Source organism: Talpa europaea (assembly GCF_964194135.1).
Source record: "Talpa europaea genome assembly, chromosome: 2".
Taxonomy (NCBI): Eukaryota; Metazoa; Chordata; class Mammalia; order Eulipotyphla; family Talpidae; genus Talpa; species Talpa europaea.
The window spans coordinates 36,629,548-36,650,782 of NC_140068.1; the positions used below are offsets into that span (position 1 = coordinate 36,629,548).

Sequence of the window (21,235 nt, forward strand, 5' to 3'; positions counted from 1 at the left end):
GGAGTGTTAAAAAGTCCAGTATGTTCTTATTGGTGAATAACTGTTTTGACTGTCATCAACTATCTGAACACTGAGCGTGTCTGGTCCTTGACATTGACCTAAAATTCACATGGTGTTTACAGGTGAACTAGGAATCGTGTTGTTGGCACTCTGTGAGCTTAATAAGTCCTGAGAACTCACACGAAGAGGACAAACAGGATGGAAACATGGCACTATTGATTCTATTGATCACCTGCTTTGTGATTATTCTTGCTTCTTCCCAGCCTTGCCAGACCCCTGATGATTTTGTGGCTGCCATTTCTCCAGGACATATCATGATTGGAGGTTTGTTTGATATTCATGAAAAAATGCTGCCCTCTGAAGACTACCCTAGACGACCAGAATTTCAGAAATGTGTTGGGTGAGTAAAGCTTCAAAGAACACAGATTTCAAGATTATACCATAAAACTAGAACATATGAATATATTTGTATTAGCATCTAAATGGTTTTAATATAATCTGAACATATATTTTAAATTGCATGTAGTCTTTCGATCCTTCATTATCAGCACTACATGTATTTTTGACCTCCAAGTACAGAGGCAATGAATGCTTCACATTAACATATTTATTTGAATTTTGCCTAAAAAAGTAATCCCTGAAGACAATTGAGAAGACCAATAGGAAGATGCTATGGTCTGTCCATTACAAGTGAGCACAGAACACATATTTCTATTGCACATAACATGTATTTTGTTTTGAACATGAATCCATAATTTCTTTGTTTAAAATAAACTATATTTAAATTTTTCCTCTATATTAACATGTTTGTCAATATGGTATTCATTTTCTTTTCGAAATAATCTTATTCTTTCATGCTACATTAAGACCTTACCTAAATTCAAAACGTTCCTTCTTCCTGAAACACTTCACATTATGAAATTTCGACTACAGAGAAGACATTTGGCACAATGTACTATGAAAAGGTAATGCTGGGTGAGGATGTTACAAATGAATTTTATTTAGGAGAGCAAGATTAGAATTATAATTTCACTTTGGGGACAAATTCATTTTTAACTTAGATAAATCACATAAACTCTTCAAGTTCCAGTTTCCAGTGTTATCCTCTGTAAAACAAGGGTCTGCATAACTTCTAAGACAGCATCAGTTTCAGTTGCCATGGCAATGTGACCCCCGGCTTATTTCTTTTTTTTTTTTTTTTTTTTTTTGTTTAGAGAAAGAAAAGTTTATTGAGGAGAAAAAGAACAGAAATAAAGTGGGACTCCCAGGCCAGGGAACCAGGCCTGGGAGGGGCAAGGAAGCCCCCCCCCCCCCTCCCGGCTTATTTCTAACTCAAAAATCCTGAATTCTATCTTGATGTTTGTGTGTCCATTTAATCCCTTTTTTACTCCTCCCTTTTCTCTTTCTTTGTCTACAAGCCTTTGCCCAGTCCTGTAAGAATGCTTTCAGATAAAATGTGAGTTATCTGCATCACACTGAGATTCCTTTCTGTTATTCTCCCCAGAAGCTGGGCACTAAGAACTACTTTTTCTTAATTGTTACTTTTTGGAAATACCAGGGGCCACTCTAAAAACAGTTAATAAAGATTTTCTCAACAAAAACTATGAACCAGAGACACACTATGGGGGGAGGGAGGGCAGGGAAAGGAGAGATTGGGGTCAAAATAAGGGGGTTGCAATTGTATGGGGAATATAAAAATAAAATTTTAATAAAAAAAGTTTATTGGGAAAAAAAAAGATTTTCAGAACACTAAATTGGTATCCAAAGAAAGGCTATGGATTTAAGCCCCCAAATCAAGAATGGAAAACACTTCAGGGTCAGGGTCTCCCTGGTGGTGCAAGGGGTTGAGATGCTACCTATGAAGCTAACCACAGCCACTGCAGCATGAGTTCAATCCCTGGCCAAGGAACAACCCACATGGTGCAGCAGACCTCTCCAGACTTGCCCGCTGCTCCCCTCAGCAGTGTATTTCAGTCAGTCGGCCTGTTCTGTTCCCCGCTCTGTCTCCGGTGAGTCCTCTCAACCCCCACACCTCTGGCCTGTACTCCAGCTCTTGTATTCATAAATAAATAAATCTTAAAAAAAAAGGGAGAGAACACTTCAGGGTCATTTGATCTAATAAGGAGATTGATGGTAGAAGATGTCTCATGAAATTGAACATATTTTCACCTCATTGTTACAGTGAAATAGTATTCAGTCAACATTAAACAACTATTTATTGAATGTCCAAATTATCTAGACCCTTTTCTAGGTACTGAGGTTACGGAAGTAAATACATCAGAGAGGTTCTATCCCTCATGGAGCTAGTGTGGGGGAATCTGAAAATGCACATTTTGTCAGACAATTTGTTACTTGAAACTTACTTTGTCCTTTTTTCCTTTAAAGTAAAAACTTAATGCTGGTCGCCAAACTTTACAATGAAAGAGCACACTATGACAAGTAGCATTAGTTAAATAGTGGTATTTAATGTATCATAACTCAATGAATGAAAAAGAAATTTTAAAATATCAAAACCCTGAACAATACCACCCTTTATTATTCATTTGAAAAACACTGATTAAACATTTACTGTTATTAGGCACTTTCTGTTACCTTTTACATACAGTTGTGGACTAAATAAATTAAAGAGTAAATAAACAGTCAAATAATTCAGTGCTGAGGATAATCACACATGAAGAAGTCAACTGCAAAAGCCCTCTGAATGAGGAAGCAGCCAGCCTGAGAACTAAAATAGTTCTTTACCTGGAAGAAGGTTATTGGGTTTTTACTTAGAGCTGTTTTAGATGTAATTTTTAAGAGACTTATCAATCTGGATTCCAACCACAACAGATTAGAATCAAGAAAGTAAAAGATGAGCTTATGAGTCTAAAAATTAGATACTTGTGCAATAAAATGATGCTAACATTAACTACATGAAGTCACAAGAATCAGACACATCTTTATACTACAGAATATAGAAGTGAATAGCCAAAATGATGCCAAAGTTAATCAAGCAAAATTTGCATGCTATTCTACAGACTTCATTTGAGAAACTGTGGATTATTATATACCAGTTAGATAGGCTTCCATCAAAAGTTATTTTTTAAAAAAGTTTACACCTTTCAAGAGCTTCACTGATCCAGAAATTTTCTCTCATAAGACAGAGATGAAGATAAAACCAGATATCATGTTCTGACTTAGAAAAATCTTGTTTCTCAACAGCTTCGAAATATCAATTTTTCTTCAAACACTTGCCATGATACACAGCATTGAAATGATTAATAATTCAACACTGTTATCTGGAGTGAAACTAGGGTATGAAATCTATGACACTTGTACTGAAGTCACCATGGCAATGGCAGCTGCTCTGAGGTTTCTTTCTAAGTTCAACTGCTCAAGAGAAATTGTGGAGCTTACGTGTGACTATTCCAACTACATGCCAAGAGTTAAGGCTGTCATAGGTGCTGGCTACTCAGAAATAACCATAGCTGTCTCCAGAATGTTGAATTTACAGCTCATGCCACAGGTAGGTTTTGTTCTAACTCCTACCTAGGAGTATGTTCGAACTCTTAATATAATGGTTTTGCTTATATTCATTATTATGAAAGGCTTGTGGTGACCTGAGAAACTAGTTAGTGAGTAGCTTTTATGTTAACCTTTCTTTATCCTCAGTCAAAGAAAATATGGGTCTTATTACAAGTAGGATAGTGGACAAAGCATGCAGGGAATAGTCACCCCTCAATCTTTCAGGTCTAGTTTCTGACAGTTTTCAACATGATTTTGATAAGACACAAACTTCTGAGGGCTTCAACTGCCTTGTTTCTGAAATAACATTAGTCAAGTGCTGTGAAGAAACTGAAGACAGAGTGAAAGGTAAGAAGCTATGTAGGTCAAAGACTTCTCAAGGAGGTAACACTTAGCCTAAAACTTGAATAAGAAGAAATACTTCTTATTATGAAAGAAGAAATACTTAGAAGAAATACTTCTTATTCAAGGAGCTGGGAGAGGGGGGGAAAGCATTTAGGTCAAGAAAGTAGGAAGTGCAAAGTGGAAATATCCAAAGAATTGTAAAAGGTCAGTATGGCTAGATCAGTTGAGCAGACAGAAGCATATCAGAAATGCATTTGTAGACTTAGCAAAGGCCAGGACAGGTAGTACCTTGTCAGCTGTGATATGATTTGCACTTGTTATCACTGTGTTGTGAAGGCTTTGAGCAGAGATTGTGGAGCTACATATCTTCTGATAATGCAATCCAATAATCAGAAAGTAAGCAAAAAGTCTTTGAAAGACCAAAACAGATAGTAGAGAGCCCAGCACTAAGTTCTTACACATGACTCAGTCAGGCAGGGCCCTTGGCTTTCATCTTGAGCTACTTACTTTCCTATCATATTACACTATAGCTCGCTAAGTCACTGCTTCCCAAACTCAAGGAAAATTGAAAGCCAGCTGTTAGAAAGGAACAAGGCTTATAGTTATATGATCAAGAAATGACCACCCAATGGGTAAAAGCAGTCAAAGATGCCAATTTCCAATTATAAAATAAACAAGTCATGTGGATGAAATGTATAGCATGGTGACAATAGTTAATAATATTGTATTGCATATTTGAAAGTTGCTGTGGGGTTAGATCTTAAAAGTTCTCATGATGAGAAAACATTTTGTAACCCAAGCATGGTAAAGGACACTACTAGACTTATCACAGTCATCACTTCATGGTATGAAGTGAATGAATCATTATATTACACATCTAAAGCCAATATAATGTTACAAGTCAATTACACCTCAGTATAAAAAAATGACCACATTTTGAATATAAGAGTTAAAAATATATAGCTTTCTGGAGCTAAAGTAAATACACTGGCCCATGAAGAACTTTGAGAATTCCATTATATTTTAGTCTAGTGAGAGGTTAATAATGAAAACTTTATGTCCAAAAGACAAAAAAAAAATAATTACTCCCCCAACTAGCTCAGAAATGAGACTTTCGACTAAAAATTTCTGGACTATGTATATTGCTAGTTATATGATAAGTAAGAAATGATAGTATAGCAATGACTCTAAACAGACACCAGGTATTAAATATAATCTAAGCTATTTTTTATAGTAGGAATTCAGTGAAGGGAAAAATAGAATGGACCTGAAAATTTAGGGAAAGTTTATAGAAACTTACAGAAATCAATGAGCGGAACATCTACTATGAACAGTCATCCAGAACTCATCACTACCATAACTGAAAATAGTCTGTCAATTTTCAGGTGAGTTTTGAATCAACTGCAGAAATCTTAAGTGACAAAATTCGATTTCCTTCATTTTTACGGACTGTACCCAGTGACTTCTATCAAACTAAAGCAATGGTTCATCTGATTCAAAAATCTGGATGGAACTGGGTTGGCATCATAACCACAGATGATGACTATGGACGACTGGCTCTCAATACTTTTGCCATTCAGACCACAGCAAATAGCGTGTGCATAGCGTTCAAAGAAGTTCTCCCAGCCTTCCTTTCGGATGATACCATTGATGTCAGGATCAATCAAACTCTCAACAAAATCATGGCAGAAGCCCAAGTCAATGTCATTGTGGTATTTCTGAGGCAATTTCATGTTTTCAAGCTCTTCAGTAAAGCCATTGAAAGGAATATAAATAAGACCTGGATTGCTAGTGATAATTGGTCAACTGCCACCAAGATTAGCACCATTCCTAATATTAAAAGGATTGGCAAAGTTGTGGGGTTTACTTTTAGAAGAGGGAATATGTCCTCTTTCCATTCCTTTCTTCAAAATTTGCACATGTTTCCCAGGGATAATAACAAGCCCTTAATTGAATATGCTGTGCTCTTGTCTGCTTGTGCGTATGTCAAGGACAGTGATTTCAGTCAATGCATTTCCAACCATTCTCAAGGGACTTTGGCCTACAAGGACAACAAGGATATTGAAAGGAACTTCTCCCTGAGAAATGACTTCCTGTGGGATTACACTGAGCCGGGACTTGTTCACAGTATTCAGCTTGCAGTGTTTGCCCTCGGTCATGCTATTCGGGATCTATGCCAAGCTCGCAACTGTCAGAACCCCAATGCCTTTCAACCATGGGAGGTACTAATTCACAGTTGAGAAAATTTCCCTACAAAATTTTCTCCATTTTTTTCCTTGGTTTAATTTGCAAAAAGTTACATTAATTACTCCTAGTTATAAGTTACATCAATTACTCCTAGTTATAAGCTACATTAATTACTCCTAATTATAAGAGTTACATTAATTACTCCTAGTTCTTTCTATGAGGAGACAGACTTGACTTTATTGGTTATATCTGATCTTGCAGTTTTCCAATGCTCTACATAAATATACACCTTTAACATAAGGCAAGGCATAACTGATTATCTTTTTTACCATTATTTATTATCATATCATTTTTATGTATTGTGGATGAAGAAACTAAAGCTAGGAAGTATGGAAATAGAATTCCAGTCTGAGTCTTCTGATCCCATGTCTTTGCTTTTCATGATGTCCTGTGTAATATACACCCAAACCCTCTCCTTATGAATTTACTTAGGACAGTCTTCCTAGAACTCAGATCTCCTTCAAACAAATGTTGTTAGGCCAATCATAGCAATTCCTATGATATCTCAGGTTTATATTAACCATGAATTTTATGTGAAAGAGGTCTTCCCTTTCTTTAGTTTATAGAAACTCAAATTAAAACTTGTAAATGCCCATAAATGTCACTTAAAAGTGAGTTGCTGCCTTATATGTTGATGAATTTCATTTATTAGAAATAAATTTCTCAATAATGTGTGTTCAAATGAAATTTATCTTGAGATAGAATTAAGTTCCAAAAATATATTCATTTTAAATTTGCAAGATAAAAAACTCAAAAGAGGATAAGACTTAATTCTTCTGATCATATGTATGTGTATCCAAAATAGACTATTTCTCCTACTTTTGTCATCAAATACCCACAGACACAAGCTCCAGTCTCTGGGATGACCAGTTTACATCTGGCTGCATCATTTGATAGTCATAGGGTATTTAAATTTGCTCATTTTAAAACTAGCTTTCATCTTGTTAAATAAGACCAAAGACCTAATGAAGCCTAGAGACTAGAAAACTTTTCAAATTAGAATATTCTTTTTAAAAGAATATATTTAATTGTCAATATTTTAAGATACCTGCTTGAAAACATTTTTTTCTTGTATAAACTTCAAGAGGGATTGGTAAAAACTATACATTAAAGGGACCACAATAGTGAAAGTTGAAGAACAAGAAGTTGAGGAAGAGTAATGGAGAGAAAATAGACAATCACAGAAACAGACCAGATAAGAGAGGGGATATAAACAACCTCATAAGAAAAGAGAAATACAAATGGCAAAAAGCTATTTATCCACTAAAGATCTGGGAAAGCATTTTGAAACAGGAAAAAGGTTTAAACATTCTGAGGAAAACACTTGAGAAAATATAAACCAAGCAGTCTTCCAAAATATTTTATTTAAACACTACGAACCTGAGGTCATTCTTTATGGCCCTGGAGCCTGTTTATCTAAAAACAAACAGAAACAGATTGGAAAGGATAACTAGGGGAGTGATTTGCTTCTGTGATCATGTGTGAGTGAGCCATGTCTGTGCCAGATTCAATGGAACAAAAAACACAAATAATTGTCTTTTCATGGAGAAATCTTAGACCTTTACTTTTAAAGATCTGTCACTATCAAAGATACAGTCCCAAGGATTAATTTTAACTCTAGCAAAGTTCATTAATATTTAAATGATACTTCCTGAATGATTTTAGGTCCAAATAACTTTACAGGGGCTACTTTACCCCCAATTTGAAGATAACCCTCACTTTGGCTCTGTGTTTGGGATGGTTAGGAGCAGTATTGTGGAAAAGCATGTTTTAATTCAATCACTTTTTAATGTTCTCAGATGTATGTGTGAGGATACCCACTCCTGTACTAGTAATATAGTTTTCTTTTGTGTTTCCCTTTATTTCTTGTGATATACAAGGTAGTAAGTGATGACTGTGGGATAAAACGATGTCTAAGAGTCAAACTTTTATTCTTATGTGAATCAAGCAAATGTTGGTTTGATGTCTCAATATTCCAGACATTGTGCTGAATGAACAAGACAGAATTCTCTCCCTAAAAGAGTCATCTTTCTTGTGATAGATTATCTAACAATTTAAGAGCTGATTATAATGCAGGAAGATGTATTTCAATGTTTCCCATGAATATATGATGGCAGAGAAGCAGGGAATTGAGGCAACTAATTTAGATTATTGATTCAAAGAACATTCTCCAAAATCAGGACAGCTCTGTGAGCATGACAGAGGAGTAGGTGTTACCCAGGAAAGAAATATTCCAGCAAAGTTCCAGAAGAGAGAAAAATTATGGCATCCTCAGGAAGCAGAAACTAGTGTCATATTGAAGGAGTATTTTTTGTAAACTACAGGCAAATGAAAATGGAGGGATGAAGACAGTTGAATTGCCTGGAAAAGTTTTTACTATGCAGATGCTAATTCAGTAGTCCTGGGGGAATCTGCAAGTCCAGAATTTTTATACTCTCTTAGGTGATGCTGAAACTCTGGCACAAGAACCATAATTTCAACAGAATGTTTGCAAACTATGTTTAAAGCTTTGGACTTGATAGAGTGAAGAGGAGCCAATTTCCAAACTGGAGAGTAATGATGTGATATGCTTTCCATTATATAAATATCATTCCTACTGTACATGCATTGATTAGAGGACACAGGACTGGAGGGAGAAAAGTAATCTAGGCATAGGAGAAGGATATGTTGTGCTACAGATGTGAATTGAAGACAGAGAGATATTATACATGGATATTTAAGATGAAGGATGAAAAGTATTTGGAGATAGACTGGATGTCAAGCATTATAGACAGAGAGAAGCTAAATATTATAAGTGATTCTAAATATGGGCAACTTGTACCAGTTGTTGATAAGGAAACATGGAGAATAATGGTGGACTGGTGGGGAAAAGAAATTCTAAGCATTCCATTTGGAGATACCAGATTTGAAGAATTTAGAAGACATCCTAGTGGAGCCATGGTGGTTGGATATTAGGCCAGAAATCCAAAGAGACAAATGTCAAGCAGAGAGTGATTTTTAAATAATAAAGAAAATATTGACTAAAAAATGTTAAGGCCTACTGCACCGGCATTGACATACATCACCTCTAACATTTATGTTATGGTAGGGCCACCGGTTCATGTTTTTTATATGTATGGGGAAAATACCAAAAAGAAAATGCATACATTATGCAAAAATGAAAAATGATGTAAGAATTATATAAAATCAAATATATTTTAAAAAAAGAAAGAAACAGACATAGGTTGGCACCATACAGAGATGTAAGGCTACCTTCTCTGCTATTCTTTAATTTACTTACATAAATTCCTCTTTACACAAGCACAGCTTACTTGTGAAGATGGAGTGGACATCAGCACAGTTAGAGAAATGGAAAACAGTACCAATCCCGGCAGTTTAATTGGACCTCCTCACCTTATGTTCTCGAAAACAGGACACCACCATACAGAGGAGAACTGTGCAATAAAGGAGAAGCAAATCCTTCTCTACAAATTTTGTAGTGTCAATTTATAGTGACTTTCAGAGTTTCGATGAAAAAAAATTAATAGCTTAATGGCTATAGCATTTATGTTCAAAATTTGCCTTAACCCAGAGCAAATGTTCTATTGTGTTTAATAAATAATGAAAGAACAGTTTTATTTGCCTCTACCCTCCTTCCCGTAAGAACAAGCATAGAATTGCACTAGTTTACTTACATCATAAAATGTTATCATTATTTACAAAATGTACATGTGACAGAACTTTACCCTATAAAATCAAATTAAATTTAGGAAATAGAAACAGTGGAAATTACAGTTCAAATGCAAAAGTAGAAGAGGATATACTCCCTAAAGGACCTAGGGACTGGAGCTGACATGTGATTGTCCCTTAAGGAAGAAACAGATGAAAAGGGTAAAGGTGGCGACACTGAAAACAGCCCTTATTTGTACTTTTATATTCATTCCCTCCATATTTTTTCTTCCAGACAATTGCTAGAATAATATTTTCCTGTTTAATTTCACCACGTTAGATCTGATAGCCTGCTTCTCTAATGTAATATTAATTAATTTAGATTCATTAAAAGAACTATGAAATATGTGAGTACATAGAGTAAAAATAGCTGTATTTTGAGATCATACTAAGTGACACTGGGTCACTGACATGACCATCACAGTTAATATATTCATCTTAAAATATAACTTGATTTTCTTTTTTTTAAAGATTGATTTATTCATGCATACAAGAACTGGGGTACAGACCAGAGATGCAGGGGGGTGAGAGGATTCACCAGAGACAGAGTGGGGAACAGAACAGGCAGACTGACTGAAACACACTGCTGAGGGGAGCAGTGGGTGAGACAGGAGAGGTCTGCTGCGCCATGTGGGTCACCTCCCTGGCCCGGAATCCAACTCATGCTGTAGTAGCTGTGGATAGCTTCATAGTGGTGCATCTTTAACCCCTTGCACCACCAGGGAGGCCTCACTTGATTTTCTTATAAAACCCACATGGTATCATAAATTTAGATATTGAATGGGTCTGCTATGCTTGGAGCAGGTAATTTACTGCCATTATTACATATGACGTTAGTGGTGGAATCAAAACTATAGCCCCTTCTCCTTTCCTGCCTACCATGCTCTCATGCACTCAATATGGGTGTCTCACTCATCAGCAAAACATTTCCTGCCCTAGCTACGGTGCATAAAAGTCCTCACTGGACAAGTTGGGTAGCAAGACAATTTTTCATTGCATTTCTCTCCTCTCAAGTTAAAAAAAAATCATTTTGTGAATTAAATTAGAAATTGTATTTAAAAGTCACTTTACTATGTACTCAATCACTGAAGCATACTTGAAACCACTGGAGATAAAATATATACCTCTCACAAAATGAGTAACAAAGCATGGACACAGAAGGCAGGTGCTACAGTGACCTTACTTACCCCTAGCAACTGAACTTCTTTGGGGGGGCAGTGGGAGGCTACTCAGTACACACCCCAATAGCCAAATGCTGTTGTTACTGGACTGTCTCCCAGATTTTTAGCTGGGTACCTTTGGCCTTTATTTTAGAAATGGGGAGCATGATAACCACTAGTCGTGATTTCCCTTCAAACCTTGTGAAGGATCTAAGTCAGTTGTGACTCTACAAGAAAAGAATACATTTTCTTGCCTTCCGTAACTCCAGATGGCACATTGGTGATTAATTTTGAGCCACAAAGAAAAAAAAGGAGATTTAAGTTAATATTTACTAGATGCAATGAATTATTTAAGTTAATATTTACTAGATGCAATGAAAGTCAGGACATGTGTGTCCTCAAATAAATCCCTTCACCCCTAGCCTGGAGGTCGTCATCTAAGAAAGGAGGAAGATTATATCTGCTCAGTTTGCCTCGCTGTCATGTTACAGAGTAGAAGGATGTTGCAGATTTGAGTATTAGGAATTAATATATATCAGGTGACATTATTAGTTGATAGGCTCAAAGTATTTTTACTTAGTTGTACTACATCTCTATTAGCTTATAACTACATCTCTATTAGCTAATTAGCTATTAGATTCATAGCTAAGTATCAGTCTAAACTTTATTAATCCTTAATCCATGCCAGATACTGGGATAACCTCTTTACATACATATTGCATTTAATCTTTACAATGATCTTATAAGGTAGGTTTTACTTAACTCATTTTACCAATAGGAAAATTGAAACCTAAAAAGAAATGGTAACTGGCAAGATCACATCACTAATGATAAAATGAACCAGAAATGGAGCACAGGCACCCGCTCCATAGAACCCAATGTGAAATGCTGCAGTGTGAATAAATGAAGATGCTCAGATTGCAGTTTTATAGTCTAGAGAAGCTACTCTCCATAAATGTTAACTCACTTTCTCAAAGCCACTAAGTAATAATATGGCAGAAATTAAACTAGAATTCTCAAATAACTGCTGGTGGTTAAGAAGTTCTCAAGTGGTTAGCACACTCACTGATCCAGAATGCCCTTTTCCTAATTTTCTAAATGATATTCCTCATAAGGCTGAGCTATCAGTGAGATAACAGGTACACTTACAATATTTCCATTAATGTTTGTTTTTTAATTTCTTTTAGTTACTTGATGTGTTGAAAAATGTGACATTCACTGATGGAGGGAACTCATTTCATTTTGATGCCCATGGGGATATGAATACTGGATATGATGTTGTGCTCTGGAAGGAGATAAGTGGCCACATGACTATCACCGAGATTGCACAATACGATCTGAAGAATGATGTCTTCATTATCACAGACCAAGAAACAAAAAAGGAGTTCAGGGATCTTAAGGTAATTTTGTTATAGGCTGCTTTGATTTAAACTTATTGGTGGGGCCTCCCTGGTGGCACAGGCAGTTGAGCGCTGCACTGTGAAGCTCTCTACAGCCTCTGCAGTGCCAGTTCGATCCCAGCCGGCCTCGGAGCAAACCACATGGCGAGCAGACCTCTCCTGTCTTGCCCGCTGCTCTCCTCAGCAGTGTATTTCGTCAGTCTGCCTATTCTGTTCCCCACTCTATCTCTGGTGAATCCTCTCACTCTCCCGCGCATCTGGCCTGTACCCCAGTTCTTGTATAAATAAAATAAATCTTTAATAAATAAATAAATAAACTTATTGGTACCTCAAATACACAAGTCCTTAATTCCAACAGGACAAACTTCCCTCCTTAAATTCAATTCATGGCCTCTAACCTCCTGTGGGTCTTTAGTGCTGCTGGATAATGAAACCATTCCCCTAGTCCACTGCTCAACCACCTTCTATGGTTGTCTTTTTTTTTTTTTAAATTTTATTGTTATATTCCCCATACAATTGCAGCCCCCCCATTCTGACCCCAATCCCTCCCCTCCCGCCCCTGCCCCCCTAAAAGTGTCTCTGGTTCATAGTTTTTTGTTGATTTTGATTTTCACTTTCTTATAGTTATTCATTTTCCTGGTCCCTTATTTAAGTTTTCTAGATTCCTGCTATGAGTGAGACCATCCGGTATTTTTCTTTTTCTTTTTGGCTTATTTCGCTGAGCATGATCCCTTCCAGCGCCATCCATGTTGCTGCAAATTGCATGTGTTTATCTTTTTTGAATGCTGAGTAATATTCCATGGTATATATGTACCACATCTTCTTGATCCAGTCATCTATTTTTGGGCATTTGGGTTGTTTCCAAAGCTTAGCTATTGTAAACAGTGCTGCTATAAACATAGGGGTGCAGGTGTTCTTTGGAATTGATGTTTCTGTGTCCTTTGGGTAAATACCTAGGAGTGGAATTGCTGGGTCATATGGAAGCTCTATGTTTAGTAGGTCCAGAAATCTCCACACAGCTTTCCACAGTGGTTGGACCAGTTTGCACTCCCACCAACAGTGCAGAAGAGTTCCTTTTTCTCCACACCCTCGCCAACATTTGTTGTTGCTAGTTTTTTTAATATGTGCCATTCTCACTGGTGTAAGATGGTATCTCATGGTAGTTTTGATTTGCATTTCCCTGATGACAAGTGATGTTGAACATTTTTTCATATGCCTGTTGGCCATTTGCATTTCCTCTTCAGAGAAGTTTCTTTTTAGCTCTTCTGCCCATTTTTTGACTGGATTATTTTCTTTGTTGTTGTTGAGTCTCATCAGCTCTTTGCAGATTTTTGTGATCAGTCCTTTATCATTAGTGTTGGGTGCAAAAATGTTCTCCCAGTTGGTGGGGTTTCTCTTTGTTTTTGTTATTGTCTCTTTTGCTGTGCAGAAGCTCTTTAATTTGATGTAGTCCCAGCTGTTTATCTTTGCCTTCACTATCACTGCTTTGGGTGATGTGTCTGTAAAGATGTCTTTGATGTGCAAATCACGTAGTGTTTTGCCTATATTTCCGTCTATATATTTTATGGTTTCAGGTCTGATGTCTAGTTCTTTAATCCATTTTGAGTTGATTTTTGTGTATGGTGTGAGGTAGTGGTCAAGCTTCATTCTTTTGCATGTAGCGACCCAGTTTTCCCAGCACCATTTATTGAACAAACTTTCTTTGCTCCAATGCATAGTCTTTGCTCCTTTGTCAAAGATTAGTTGACCATAAATCTGTGGGTTTATTTCTGGATTTTCTATTCGATTCCATTGGTCTGTCTGTTCTTGTTCCAATACCATGCAGTTTTGATGATTATGGCTTTGTAGTATAGTTTGAAGTCTGGGAGTGTGATGCCTCCATTCCCTTCTTTTTTTTTCAGGATAGCTTTGGCTATTCGGGGTTTTTTGTGATTCCATATGAATTTCATCAATAATTGTTCTATTTCTTTGAAGAATGACATTGAAATTTTGATTGGAATAGCATTGAATCTGTATATTGCTTTTGGAAGGATGGCCATTTTAATAATGTTTATTCTTCCAATCCATGAGCAGGGGATGTCTCTCCATTTCTTTGTGTCTTCTTCTATTTCTTTTAATAGTGTTTTATAGTTTTCTTTGTATAGGTCCTTTACCTCTTTTGTTAGATTTATTCCGAAATATTTGATTTTTTTTGTTTCAATAACAAAAGGGATGGTTTTTTTGATTTCTTCTTCTTCAGATTTATTGTTTGTGTATAGGAAGGCTACTGACTTTTGCGTGTTGATTTTGTATCCTGCCACTTTACTGAACTGATTGATGAGTTGAATTAGCTTTTCTGTGGAGTTTTTGGGGTTCTCTATGTATAATATCATATCGTCTGCAAATAGTGATAGTTTGACTTCTTCTTTTCCTATTTGGATTCCTTGGATGTCTTTCTCTTGTCTTATTGCCCTGGCTAGGACTTCCAGTATTATATTGAAAAGCAGTGGTGAGAGTGGACATCCTTGTCTTGTTCCAGATCTTAATGGAATTGCTTTCAGCTTTTCACCATTGAGAATGATACTGGCTGTTGGCTTGTCATAGATGGCCTTTATGATGTTGAGGTATGTTCCTTGTATCCCAAGAATTTCAAGGGCTTTTATCATGAATGGGTGTTGCACTTTGTTGAAAGCTTTCTCGGCATCTATTGATATTATCATATGGTTTTTATATTTCTTTTTGTTGATGTGTTGGATAACGTTGATTGATTTTCGGATGTTAAACCATCCTTGTGTCCCTGGAATGAATCCTACTTGGTCGTGGTGAATTATCTTATGGATACATTGTTGGATTCTGATAGCTAAAATTTTATTGAGGATTTTTGCATCAGTGTTCATTAGGGAGATTGGCCTGTAGTTTTCCTTTTTTGTGTTGTCCTTGTTCGGTTTTGGTATTAGTGTAATGTTGGCTTCATAGAATGTGTTTGGTATTGTCCCTTCCTTCTCAATTTTTTGGAAGAGTTTATGAAGGATAGGCACTAATTCCTCTCTGAATGTTTGGTAGAATTCATTTGTAAATCCATCAGGTCCTGGGCTTTTGTTTTTGGGGAGGTTTTTGATTACCATTTCAATTTCGCTAATTGTAATTGGTCTGTTTAGGTGTTCTATTTCTTCTTTATCTAGCTTTGGGTGATTGTAGAGTTGTAGGAATTTGTCCATCTCCTCTAGATTGTTAAACTTGTTTCCATATAACTGTTCATAGTAGTTACTGATTATTCTTTTGATTTCTGCTGTGTCCGTTGTGATTTCTCCTCTTTCATTTATGATCCTGTGTATTTGTGCTTTCTCCCTTTTTTCCTTTGTGAGCCTGGCTAGGGGTTTGTCTATTTTATTGATTTTTTCAAAGAACCAGCTCTTGGTTTCATTGATCTTTTGGATTGTTTTTTTAGTTTCAATTTCATTTATTTCTGCTTTGGTTTTTATTATTTCTTTTCTTCTACTGGTTTTGGGGGTTTTTTTGTTGTTCTTTTTCTAGATCTTTGAGCTTCGAGATTAGGTTGTTTCTTTGCGTTCTTTCTTGTTTCTTGATGTGAGCTTCTATTGCTATATATTTTCCTCTTATTACTGCTTTTGCTGCATCCCATACATTTAGGATATTGGTGTCCTCCTTGTCGTTCAATTCAAAAAATTTTTTAATTTCTTCTTTGATCTCCTCATTAGTCCAATGGTCTTCCAGTAGTGTGGTTTTTAATCTCCATGAGGTAGGAAAGTTCCTTGCCTTCTTTTTATGGTTTATTTCTAGTTTGATGCCTTCATGGTCAGAAAAGATGGTTGATATGATTTCAATCTTGGTGTATCTGTTGATGTTTGTCTTGTGCCCCAGTATGTGATCGATCCTGGAGAATGATCCGTGTGCGCTTGAGAAAAATGTGTACTCCGTTTTTTGGGGGTTTAGTGTTCTATAGATGTCTGTTAAGCCCAATTGCTCTAGGTCCTTATTTAGAGCTTTGGTTTCTTTACTTATTTTTTGTCTTGTTGATCTATCCATTGTTGATAGTGGTGTGTTGAAGTCTCCCACTACGTATGTGTTTTCTCTGATGTCTGTTTTCAGAGAGGACAACAGTTGTCTGATATATTTTGGTGCTCCTTCATTTGGTGAGTATATGTTAATGAGTGTTATTTCTTCTTGAAGTATTGTCCCCTTGATCATAATGTAGTCACCATTGGGGTCTCTTTTTATCTTTTTGAGTTTGAAATCTGTTTTATCTGATATAAGTATAGCTGTTCCTGCTTTCTTTTTTGGTCCATTTGCTTGTAGGATTGTTTTCCATCCTTTAACTTTGAGCCAATTTTTATCTTTTGTAGCTAAATATGTTTCCTGGAGACAGCAAAAGGTTGGGTTTTGTTTCTTAATCCAGGCTGCAACTCTGTGTCTTTTTATTTTTTTTTTTATTTTTTTTTTTTTTATAAATTTTATTGTTATATTCCCCATACAATTGCAGCCCCCCATTCTGACCCCAATCCCTCCCCTCCCGCCCCCGCCCCCCTAAAAGTGTCTCTGGTTCATAGTTTTTTGTTGATTTTGATTTTCACTTTCTTATAGTTATTCATTTTCCTGGTCCCTTATTTAAGTTTTCTAGATTCCTGCTATGAGTGAGACCATCCGGTATTTTTCTTTTTCTTTTTGGCTTATTTCGCTGAGCATGATCCCTTCCAGCGCCATCCATGTTGCTGCAAATTGCATGTGTTTATCTTTTTTGAATGCTGAGTAATATTCCATGGTATATATGTACCACATCTTCTTGATCCAGTCATCTATTTTTGGGCATTTGGGTTGTTTCCAAAGCTTAGCTATTGTAAACAGTGCTGCTATAAACATAGGGGTGCAGGTGTTCTTTGGAATTGATGTTTCTGTGTCCTTTGGGTAAATACCTAGGAGTGGAATTGCTGGGTCATATGGAAGCTCTATGTTTAGTAGGTCCAGAAATCTCCACACAGCTTTCCACAGTGGTTGGACCAGTTTGCACTCCCACCAACAGTGCAGAAGAGTTCCTTTTTCTCCACACCCTCGCCAACATTTGTTGTTGCTAGTTTTTTTAATATGTGCCATTCTCACTGGTGTAAGATGGTATCTCATGGTAGTTTTGATTTGCATTTCCCTGATGACAAGTGATGTTGAACATTTTTTCATATGCCTGTTGGCCATTTGCATTTCCTCTTCAGAGAAGTTTCTTTTAAGCTCTTCTGCCCATTTTTTGACTGGATTATTTTCTTTGTTGTTGTTGAGACTCATCAGCTCTTTGCAGATTTTTGTGATCAGTCCTTTATCATTAGTGTTGGGTGCAAAAATGTTCTCCCAGTTGGTGGGGTTTCTCTTTGTTTTTGTTATTGTCTCTTTTGCTGTGCAAAAGCTCTTTAATTTGATATAGTCCCAGCTGTTTATCTTTGCCTTCACTATCACTGCTTTGGGTGATGTGTCTGTAAAGATGTCTTTGATGTGCAAATCACGTAGTGTTTCGCCTATATTTCCTTCTATATATTTTATGGTTTCAGGTCTTATGTCTAGTTCTTTAATCCATTTTGAGTTGATTTTTGTGTATGGTGTGAGGTGGTGGTCAAGCTTCATTCTTTTGCATGTAGCGACCCAGTTTTCCCAGCACCATTTATTGAACAAACTTTCTTTGCTCCAATGCATAGTCTTTGCTCCTTTGTCAAAGATTAGTTGACCATAAACCTGTGGGTTTATTTCTGGATTTTCTATTCGATTGCATTGGTCTGTATGTCTGTTCTTGTTCCAATACCATGCGGTTTTGATGATTATGGCTTTGTAGTATAGTTTGAAGTCTGGGAGTCTGATGCCTCCATTCCCTTCTTTTTTTTTCAGGAGAGCTTTGGCTATTCGGGGTTTTTTGTGATTCCATATGAATTTCATCAATAATTGTTCTATTTCTTTGAAGAATGACATTGAAATTTTGATTGGAATAGCATTGAATCTGTATATTGCTTTTGGAAGGATGGCCATTTTAATAATGTTTATTCTTCCAATCCATGAGCAGGGGATGTCTCTCCATTTCTTTGTGTCTTCTTCTATTTCTTTTAACAGTGTTTTATAGTTTTCTTTGTATAGGTCCTTTACCTCTTTTGTTAGATTTATTCCCAAATATTTGATTTTTTTTGTTTCAATAACAAAAGGGATGGTCTTTTTGATTTCTTCTTCTTCAGATTTATTGTTTGTGTATAGGAAGGCTACTGACTTTTGCGTGTTGATTTTGTATCCTGCCACTTTACTGAACTGATTGATGAGTTGAATTAGCTTTTCTGTGGAGTTTTTGGGGTTCTCTATGTATAATATCATATCGTCTGCAAATAGTGATAGTTTGACTTCTTCTTTTCCTATTTGGATTCCTTGGATGTCTTTCTCTTGTCTTATTGCCCTGGCTAGGACTTCCAGTATTATATTGAAAAGCAATGGTGAGAGTGGACATCCTTGTCTTGTTCCAGATCTTAATGGAATTGCTTTCAGCTTTTCACCATTGAGAATGATACTGGCTGTTGGCTTGTCATAGATGGCCTTTATGATGTTGAGGTATGTTCCTTGTATCCCAAGAATTTCAAGGGCTTTTATCATGAATGGGTGTTGCACTTTGTCGAAAGCTTTCTCAGCATCTATTGATATTATCATATGGTTTTTATATTTCTTTTTGTTGATGTGTTGGATAACGTTGATTGATTTTCGGATGTTAAACCATCCTTGTGCCCCTGGAATGAATCCAACTTGGTCGTGGTGAATTATCTTATGGATACATTGTTGGATTCTGATAGCTAAAATTTTATTGAGGATTTTTGCATCAGTGTTCATTAGGGAGATTGGCCTGTAGTTTTCCTTTTTTGTGTTGTCCTTGTTCGGTTTTGGTATTAGTGTAATGTTGGCTTCATAGAACGTGTTTGGTATTGTCCCTTCCTTCTCAATTTTTTGGAAGAGTTTGTGAAGGATAGGCACTAATTCGTCTCTGAATGTTTGGTAGAATTCATTTGTAAATCCATCAGGTCCTGGGCTTTTGTTTTTGGGGAGGTTTTTGATTACCATTTCAATTTCGCTAATTGTAATTGGTCTGTTTAGGTGTTCTATTTCTTCTTTATCTAGCTTTGGGTGATTGTAGAGTTGTAGGAATTTGTTCATCTCCTCTAGACTGTTAAACTTGTTTCCATATAGCTGTTCATAGTAGTTACTGATTATTCTTTTGATTTCTGCTGTGTCCGTTGTGATTTCTCCTCTTTCATTGATGATCCTGTTTATTTGTGCTTTCTCCCTTTTTTCCTTTGTGAGCCTGGCTAGGGGTTTGTCTATTTTATTGATTTTTTCAAAGAACCAGCTCTTGGTTTCATTGATCTTTTGGATTGTTTTTTTAGTTTCAATTTCATTTATTTCTGCTTTGATTTTTATTATTTCTTTTCTTCTACTGGTTTTGGGGTTTTTTTGTTGTTCTTTTTCTAGATCTTTGAGCTTCGAGATTAGGTTGTTTCTTTGCGTTCTTTCTTGTTTCTTGATGTGAGCTTCTATTGCTATATATTTTCCTCTTATTACTGCTTTTGCTGCATCCCATACATTTAGGATATTGGTGTCCTCCTTGTCGTTCAATTCAAAAAATTTTTTAATTTCTTCTTTGATCTCCTCATTAGTCCAATGGTCTTCCAGTAGTGTGGTTTTTAATCTCCATGAGGTAGGAAAGTTCCTTGCCTTCTTTTTATGGTTTATTTCTAGTTTGATGCCTTCATGGTCAGAAAAGATGGTTGATATGATTTCAATCTTGGTGTATCTGTTGATGTTTGTCTTGTGCCCCAGTATGTGATCGATCCTGGAGAATGATCCGTGTGCGCTTGAGAAAAATGTGTACTCCATTTTTTTGGGGTTTAGTGTTCTATAGATGTCTGTTAAGCCCAATTGCTCTAGGTCTTTATTTAGAGCTTTGGTTTCTTTACTTATTTTTTGTCTTGTTGATCTATCCATTGTTGATAGTGGTGTGTTGAAGTCTCCCACTACGTATGTGTTTTCTCTGATGTCTGTTTTCAGAGAGGACAACAGTTGTCTGATATATTTTGGTGCTCCTTCGTTTGGTGAGTATATGTTAATGAGTGTTATTTCTTCTTGAAGTATTGTCCCCTTGATCATAATGTAGTCACCATTGGGGTCTCTTTTTATCTTTTTGAGTTTGAAATCTGTTTTATCTGATATAAGTATAGCTGTTCCTGCTTTCTTTTTTGGTCCATTTGCTTGTAGGATTGTTTTCCATCCTTTAACTTTGAGCCTATTTTTATCTTTTGTAGCTAAATGTGTTTCCTGGAGACAGCAAAAGGTTGACTTTTGTTTCTTAATCCAGGCTGCAACTCTGTGTCTTTTTATTGAAGAGTTTAGTCCATTTACATTTAGAGTTAATATTGATATGTTAACATCTGTATTTGCCATTGTGTTTGTCTTTCCTTTGATTTTATTTATTTATTCTTTTAATAACTTTTTTTTTTTTTTGGCCTTCTTTCATTGTTATTCGCCGCTCTGAGGTTCTGGCTTTAGGACTCCTTGTAGTATTTTTTGGAGTGGGGGTTTAGTTGCAATGAAATTCCGGAGTTTCTGTTTGTCTGGGAAGGTCCATATTCTTTCTTCAAAGAGGAAGGAGAGCTTTGCGGGATAGAGTATTCTTGGTTGGCATCTGTTTTCTTGGAGTCTGTTGACTATGTCCCTCCACTCTCTCCTTGCCCGTAGTGTTTCTTCGGAGAAGTCTGATGTCAGCCTGATTGGTTTTCCTTTGAATGTTATCTGTTTCTTCCCTCTTGCCAGCTTCATTATTTTTTCCTTGTCCTGGATTCTTGGGAGCTTTACTATTATGTGTCTTGCTGT

The 21,235-nt window shown here is 36.3% G+C and overlaps 1 protein-coding gene across 3 annotated transcripts in view; it reads left to right on the plus strand.

Moving 5' to 3' along the window:
* Nucleotides 1-206: 206 nt before the first annotated feature.
* Nucleotides 207-21,235, plus strand: part of GPRC6A (G protein-coupled receptor class C group 6 member A) — a gene marked incomplete at both ends in the record, with an annotated part of 30,804 nt that continues 9,775 nt past the window's right edge. The window contains 4 exons of one of the 3 annotated variants that reach the window (XM_084228575.1): nucleotides 207-400; nucleotides 3,202-3,505; nucleotides 5,235-6,071; nucleotides 12,152-12,364. In XM_084228575.1, the coding sequence (XP_084084701.1) occupies nucleotides 207-400; nucleotides 3,202-3,505; nucleotides 5,235-6,071; nucleotides 12,152-12,364 (1,548 nt within the window). The remainder of the gene's footprint in view (nucleotides 401-3,201; nucleotides 3,506-5,234; nucleotides 6,072-12,151; nucleotides 12,365-21,235) is intronic. The other 2 variants (XM_084228577.1, XM_084228576.1) reach the window with 2 other exon arrangements.